This window comes from Gossypium raimondii, chromosome 13 (genome assembly GCF_025698545.1).
Source record: "Gossypium raimondii isolate GPD5lz chromosome 13, ASM2569854v1, whole genome shotgun sequence".
NCBI classification, from domain to species: domain Eukaryota; kingdom Viridiplantae; phylum Streptophyta; class Magnoliopsida; order Malvales; family Malvaceae; genus Gossypium; species Gossypium raimondii.
In genome coordinates this window covers 35521632-35530135 of record NC_068577.1, presented here as the reverse complement: position 1 = coordinate 35530135, position 8504 = coordinate 35521632, and the positions used below count along the sequence as shown (strand labels likewise).

Below are 8504 nucleotides of genomic sequence, written 5' to 3'. Positions count from 1 at the left end.
ACTTTCTTTTTGTTAGCTCAAATAATCAAATCGAAATTGTCAAGAGAGGGAAGAATTGAATTTTAATAATTTCTTGAATGCTAAAGAGAAATGATAAAAAATGAACATAAGAATTTAAGGTGGTTCGACCTCTATTGCTTACTCCATTGCCTTAGTTTTTCATCGCTAAAGATTTATTCAAATTCAGTTTAAGTTAATGTTCAACTTTACAAACTCCCTTAAGGTTTTTACCTTAAACCTTAAGACACAACCCCTTTCAAAGAAAATAACAAAGAATCAAATAAAGAAATAATCCTCACAAGATTATGATGTTTGCCGATTAGACACAAATATAAGGAAAACATTTGAACTAATAGAAAATACAAAGAATGCACACAAGTGTTTACAAGTAGAAGATAAAGAATTGAAGTAAAAAGTGATTGATAATGTATTTTTTATGTATCTAGAAGCACTTGATCAATTGTAATCTCACTTGTTGTGGTAGAACCTTTAGAAGTTGGTATTTATACCCTCTAACTGATTTCTAACGATTGTGATTGTTGATGAATTGAATAGAGCCGTTGGAATGAAAATACCGTATTATTAAATTACCCGCAACAAAAAGTATCGATATTTTTTCTACGAGTATCGATACTAGTAGCATTTAATGCCTAATTCAGTGACTGCTAAAGTTAGTTTACAACAATACCAAAAATGATTTTTTTAATGGGTATCGATACTTTTTGTCATTATTTGAAAAATTATGGAAACAGAATGCAAAAGTGGTATCGATAAAAAAGAGGATATTGATAAAATTTAATAGATATCAATATATTTAGAAAAGTATCGATATTTATTACTTTTGTTTAATTTTTATTCAAATCAATGAATAATTTTGGTATCGACAAAAATCATATGATTATCGATACTTTTTGCATGGAGTACTTTTTCAATTAATTTAAAATGGTTCAATTGAGTTCAAAAGATTATCCAAAATATTTTAAGTGTTCAAAACATTTTCTAAGATATTTAGAATTTTTAAAATAACTTTTATGTTTTGAACTTTATAATCTTTTGTCCAAAACTATTTTTATTTATTATATTAAAATATTTTATCAAATAAAGCTAATTGAACCATTTTCATTCATTTAAATTTTTTATAATTGTAAATATTCTTAATAAAATTACAAAATTTTTCGTGTTTTAAAACAAAAACTTTGCCCGGTCAACTTGAAGAATATCAAGTAACAGGGTTAATGACCGGTCAATGGCGAATCAACGGCCGGTGTATCACACCGTGCTACGGGCTTCTTCACTTATATAATCACCTCTAGTCCACTTAGAGTCTACAAATAGTCAAATGCTACTCCATTCTATTTGGCATTTCCAATTTTTCATACATGCTCCTCCCTCAGCCTCGGTATTATAAACTCCAAAACCCCCCTGCAAATACCCTCTTCTTCGCATTTTGCGTCTCTTCAATTCCCAAATCTACTCACCACCTTCATTACCTCCTCCATTTAAAAGGATCAACATTTCCTAATAGTATCTGCACACTATGCAAGCCGTTAATTACGTGCTAAAATTGACCTCCTCTACTGTCTGTCTTACATAAAACTTGACATAGGCAGCTGCAACCTGCAAGATTCAAGCTTTTGCTTTTGCTTTTCTTTTTCCTTTCTGAATTTCTCTCTCGAGATCTTGAGAGCAGAGGAAAACAATGATGAAGCTCTCTTGGGTTTGGATTGTTATAGCAATTGCTTTTCTTCAACTTGTTACTGGATTCTTAGATTTTAATGAAACAGAGCTATCTCTTATTGAGGCTTACGACTACGGAGTCTCCAAACTCAATTACAATCCTCTCATGGTTGGACTGACTTTTATTACAAGTGCTGGCGCTAAAGGAGCAGGTACATTGCCATATATCTCGTTCCCTTCCCACTCTTATTTCGGCTCATTCTTTACATTTTACTTCACTGTTCTGATTGCTGGATTTAGATTCTTTTTTTTTTAAACAAAATTGTGTTTCATGAAAATGACACTAATATAATTATCATCATGCCTTTATTTATCAGCTTTCGGTCATTCTGTTAATTGAAGTTTGCTTCTGCTTCATTTCCTTCACATAAATTTCTTTTTCCTGTATACTTGTTGTAGCTTCAATTCTACTTTACCAAAATGTTTAAAAAAAAGAAAAACTCTTTCTGAAAATTAATAAGAAGGAACACCTTCAGCTTCATACATAATCTTTTACTGGGAAACCAATGAAACTGTCATAAGTTACCTGCTAATGTCTTTCGATCATGCAGTCTGCCTGGATGGAACATTGCCTGGTTATCATTGGCATCGTGGATACGGATCGGGCGCAAACAGCTGGCTCATTCAGTTGGAGGTCTGTCGTTTGTGAGAAATAATGGACACATAGAAGCTCATTTTCCAACTTAGCTATTCTAGGATATTATTAAAAAATCCGAGGTCTTGAGCTATAAATGACTGATAAATTCTGAAAAAGTTGTATGTTCCTCTAAAATGTTCCTCTTTTTCATTATTATAAGCATCTAGGTTCAGTTGATCCTTTAAGATCTGGACTCTGGATGCATGCTGACTTCAGGCCGATTATGTTGTGGCAGGGAGGTGGATGGTGCAATAACGTTAGAACTTGTGTCTACCGCAAAAAAACACGACGAGGATCATCTACGTACATGGAAAAGCAGATACCCTTTACTGGAATATTGAGTGATAAGGCTGAACAAAATCCTGGTCTCCTCCTAAGCTTTATTCCATAAGTAAATTTACCATTCTTGTTCAAATATCTTATCTAATTTCACATTAAGATTGCAGACTTTTTCAATTGGAACAGAGTAAAGCTTCGTTATTGTGATGGTGCCTCTTTTACTGGGGACACAGAAAATAAGGTACAAACCAATTTCTTGCATTTGCTTTCACCCATATAATACCAATTTTGATTGCTTCACTTCTGGATAATAGTTATTGTTTCCAAGTTATTCAAACATTTGACTATTTTATATTGTAGATTTTTATAAATGCTTCTCTGTAAGGTTATCTTCGAATTTGTTCTTCTTTATGTGCAAACCATATGTTAAAAACTAGGCTATACTGTGTTTAGGCTGCAAAGCTGCAATTTAGGGGCCAACGTATATGGTTAGCTGCAATGGAAGATTTAATGTCAAAAGGAATGCGCAACGCAAAGCAGGTTCTTATTTATCTTAGATTACAACATGTTTCTCAAAAAGATCCACCTATTTCTATATTTTGATAGTAGGAGGTAGAGTATGACAGGCATTAGGCTGTGCGTTGCCAGATTATCATATTTCCTTTTTAGTAACAAGGAACAAATAATTTCAGGCTCTTCTTTCGGGGTGTTCTGCTGGGGGTCTGGCATCAATTTTACACTGTGATGAATTTAGGAACATGTTTCCGAGAACTAGTAAAGTGAAGTGTCTGAGTGATGCTGGTCTATTCCTTGATGCGTATGTATCATTATCCTTTAGGGTCTTGTTTTAATCCCCAGCAAGACATAGATGGTTATTTAGTTCTTAATATATTTTCTCTATATCCTCTTTGACTGTAGGGTTGATGTCTCTGGTGGTCGCACACTTAGGAGTTTATACAACGGAGTGGTGGGGTTGCAGGTTTGATATTGATATTCGTGTTTTACACATATGCGGATAGATAATGCCTAGTTTGTGTTATTAAATTTTTATATATATCCCCTTGCATCATTTCCCTATTGATGCCAAAAGATTTGATGAAAAACACATCTGGACACATGATAAATAAAAAAATATATATGATTTAAGTAAGGAAAAGGTTACCAATTTTTATGGCTTTACAGAATTTTGATTATTAAATGCTTGAATCTTCTTGTTCATCACACAGGGTGTGCAACATAACCTGCCACGCATATGCACCATCCACAGTGATCCAACTTCAGTATATCTCTTCTTTTGATTTCTTTCTGACCAATATAATTTGAGTAATTAAGACAAATATATTCTCTTGCTCGATCAGTCACTTGACCGAAACTTGCTTCTTTCAGTGCTTCTTTCCTCAAAACCTAATCAGCAACATCCGAACTCCACTGTTTATTCTCAATGCAGCATATGATTCATGGCAGGTAATATCCTCGTCTGTAAACTAGGATATGATCATAAGGCATACTGCTATGTGCTTTATTTGAAGTCTGCAAGGCGTGATTAACAAAATAGATGAATAAATTTGCTCCTTGATATCAGATTCAATCCAGCATAGCTCCACCATCGGCTGATCCACATGGTTATTGGCATGAGTGCAGATTGAACCATGCAAAATGTTCTGCATCACAGATGAGGTTTTTACAAGGTGATTTCCCGTGTAAAATTGCTTGAGCTTGATAGACAAATGTTTTTCCAGCTAAAACAAATCTATGTTTCTGTGAATCAGGCTTCCGAATTGAGATGCTTAATGCAATCAAAGGGTTCTCACAGTCTAGAGAGAACGGATTGTTTATAAATTCGTGTTTTGCTCACTGCCAAACAGAAAGACAAGACACATGGTTTGCTGCTAATTCCCCTGAAATTAGAAACAAGGTGTGTGTATTTCATATCAGATTTCATTGTGTGATGAGTTTATAATGGTAATGGATAATGGATAATATGGCAGGCAATTGCAATAGCTGTTGGAGATTGGTATTTTGACAGAGCAGGAGTGAAGATCATTGATTGTCCGTACCCATGTGACAAGAGTTGCCACAATCTGGTTTTCAAATGAGACAAGTACATATATTATTAGTTATACATATTATTTGAAGCACCCTGCAATTCAAGGAAATGGGGAATGCCAAGTCAATAATTAGAGGAAGGTTGGTGAAAAATGCAATTTGCGATTCAATTTTATTACAAAACCTTGGTTTGATGAATGTGTCCAATCCGAATGCAGACAAAGTTTGAGAATGGCTGTCATATGTGAGAAATGTATTAATCATGGCATGGCATGTCTAGTACTTGTTGATAAATACAGAGTCAGCCTATCATATTCCCAAGATGTCTGTTCATATTTCCAAGCTTGATATTTGAATGGATGGATGGACGGACGGCAGATTTCTTAGGTAACAAATGATCAATAACAACTAACAAAACTATACTAATATAATACTTCCTCAGTCCCATTTCACATTTTTTACCATTAAAAATAAAATGTGGCAAATTTTGTGGGGAGGAAGGAGTTTATGATTGATATCAATTGTTGATTATATACCAACATATAATTTTTAAGTTACATATTTTTAAATAAGTTTTCCACTTTTTGCTTTTAAATATTAATAAAACTAGGAAATAAATTATATTAATATCATCCTCTTATAAGATAGTGTCACGTTATTAAATTTTAAAGATAACAAAGTATTATTATACACTCATCTATATCTAATATCTTCTCCTTTAATTTAACTTTAATTAAATTATTTAAAATAATTACTTTTTAGATTATAAACAAACATTTTTATTCTTTTATAAATTTTTATTCTTTTATTTTTTCATTAGTTAATATATATTTTTATTTTGTCCAACAAATTTAAAAAAAATTAGTATTTTTGTGTAATTTTTTCATGTCATTGACTCATAATTTTGGTAATTATTTTACTTCAGGGTTCGAGGTTATAAGTTTGGGTTCAAGGATTCATGGTTACGGGTTTGGGGTTTTAAGTTTTGGGTTTAGGGTATGGGATTCTGGATTTAGGGTTCAGGATAAAAGAATTACCAAAATTGCGTGTCAATGACATGGAAAAAATTGTTGAAATATTATCAAATAATTGAAAAGGGACCATGAGTGATGTGGTGGAAAGGGTTCATAAAATAATTTCTCTATAGATGAGTGGATAATAATAATTTCATGTCTTTAAAATTTGATGATGTAGCAAAATTTTATTGGTGCCTAAAAACCTTAATTTTTAAGATCATCTTAGTGTAAGTTATTCCCATAAAATTATTCAAATAATAAATTACTGAACTTTAATAATTTTAAAGATAAATAGTTATAAATTAACAATATATAGTAAATTCTTGGAGTTTACTATTATTGCATTAGTTGGTATAACAAGGAATGCAGTAATACTGTTTTGCGAACTAGATAAGAAAGTAAAGAGTAGCAACACACCAAATTTATTTAACAATTAAACTGTGCAATTATTGATTTAAGATAATCAAAGTACATGCATTCAGTCTCCCTCTCATCTCCAAGAAAATGCAAAGAGTTTTGACTAGAACAAAACAATCTCTAAAGTTAATCCGTGTGTGCCATAAATAAACACCAACATAATCCATGCTATTAAAAAATGGGATAAGGAAGTCTATTTTTTAAATGCTTTGACTCTTCAAGTCTTTTAAAATATCAAGACATAGTCTGCATAATTGCCACCGAGGGATAAGACATAATCCACCTTATATCTAGTCTACTATCAAAACATTAATTATGTACAAATTAAAATATTCAACACATCAAATTACTTTGCTTGTTATAGAAAATTTGTTGCGTTAAACATTCTAATAGAAAGTTGAACAATAATAATAAATTTTATAATTACAACGGTAACTCTCCATACTTGACTCCATACTTAACATAACATTTTCATTATCATTTATCCATATCAATTATGCATTAGTAATCTAAATATCAACATGATCACTTAATATACAAAACTGACTCAAAATCTAGGTACATGCCATATATTAAAACAAAAAAGGGCTATACAAACATTTTTTACTTGAGGATTGTTGGCTGGATGTTGAATCACGTCATGGGACTTCGAGATCCATCTAAGCTTGCGCACAAAATAAAAAAACTGTATGCTTAGCGATAAAGCTCAGTAATACTTTCATGATTCAAGTCACAAAAATGAGCTTATTCACTATAAAAATTCGATCAATATGTGTTATAAATCAACCTCAATAATTTACATATTCAATACTCAAATGTCACTCTCATACACCATTTCATTTGATAATCAACTAACATTTTATGTCATCCTTTTTACTAACAAAGATGCAAACATATTCAATTCAATTTCATATATATTGTCAGAGTTGTGTGACCCAAATTCTTGTTAAAGAAAAAACAGTGGCAAAATAAGGGGATCTGTAGGGGCGAAGGCCGTAGCCATCACAGATCCCTATTAAGCATAAAACTGGACTGGGGTCGCAACCGGTGGTGCGAGGGCCTTTAGGCCCTGTGGTATGGTACAAGCTATACAAGTGGAATCCATATAGAAGAACACTTTTTCTATTTGATATTGATTGGAATAAGGTGTTTCAACCTTACTGCACTGCTTTTATTTGACATTGATTAGAATAAGATTTTTTCAACCTATAAATAGATGTAGTCTAAATTCCTCTTGTATCATTCGAATTCGACATTAGTGAATTTTCTTCTCTTCTACCCGTGGTTTTTTCTCAAAAGGGTTTCCATGTTAAATCTGTGTGTTCTTATTTTTCTTTCTTTATTGCTTTGCGATCGTTCTATATTGTCATTGTTGAGTTCAACTTTTACACATATAAATTCATATACCAATATGATATTCAAAATCATTTTCATTCAAGGTTATTCGATCATTTATTTTTACAATTCAATTCTTTTTCTCGAGTTCATCTCAAATTCGATTCGGCCTCCAAGGCTCATTTAAACTGGTTCACATGGTCTTTCACATATTGTCGTTTTCCACATATAACCTATATACAAGTGTATTAATTTAATCACATTCATCTCAATTAACATATAATCAATTCATATTTTTATAACCCTATTAACCTGACATAAACTTAGGGAAGATAGGTGGATCTATTACTTTCTCATCCTGGGTTGCCCGACAATGATGGCTTTCACAATTATTCTATCATCCCGGGTTGCCTGACAATAATGAATACTAGAATATGTACATTCTACCACCTCGAGTTGCCCAGCGACGATGGTTTCTAATAATTTACCTAGCTCTATGGCATGCCAACTATATCCGACTCTGGCCAAACAACTAATAGGGTAACCAACATTTCAATTTCATTATATAACCAAATCGCATATCCTCATTATCAATTCACATGTATATAACCAATACAATATAGCATAGTTTAATCCATTTTCATATTACATAGCCTGTATCAATTAAATCATGCTACTTTCTATTTTGTTCAATTCAATCCAATATCTCGATATTCAATATCAATCACAATGAATCAATTCACACGACAATTATATACTCACATCGATACTCATTCATGAAAATTAACATGAATATGTAAACAAGTATATATATTGATCTCGAATCATAAAATTACAAACTAAATCCTTGTATCACTCGTCGACAACTCTCGCTTTTCTTTTCCCTCTTAATGGCCCAACATTGTCTTTAGCTACACACACTAATTCAAAAAATAATTGATATCAAATTTCATTCAATGCACATTCAAATAAAAATCTAAGCATATTTTATGTTTTATTCAATTTAGTCCCTATGTCGGGATATGAATTTATTTTGA

General features: G+C 32.0%; 1 protein-coding gene across 2 annotated transcripts; it reads left to right on the top strand.

Moving 5' to 3' along the window:
- Positions 1–1293: 1293 nt before the first annotated feature.
- On the top strand, positions 1294–5020 carry LOC105784257 (pectin acetylesterase 10). 2 transcript variants are annotated; one of them, XM_052626136.1, is made up of 12 exons: positions 1294–1889; positions 2289–2371; positions 2610–2739; positions 2821–2894; positions 3107–3193; positions 3346–3470; positions 3572–3632; positions 3880–3933; positions 4040–4117; positions 4236–4341; positions 4423–4568; positions 4655–5020. In XM_052626136.1, the coding sequence occupies exons 1-12, from the start codon at positions 1700–1702 to the stop codon at positions 4688–4690; spliced, it is 1170 nt and encodes a 389-aa protein (XP_052482096.1). In that variant the 5' UTR covers positions 1294–1699; the 3' UTR covers positions 4691–5020. The 2 variants fall into 2 exon arrangements, with proteins under 2 accessions (XP_052482096.1, XP_012465543.1); XM_012610089.2 differs by having other exon boundaries at positions 1306–1889; positions 4642–5020.
- The last annotated feature ends 3484 nt before the right edge of the window (positions 5021–8504 follow it).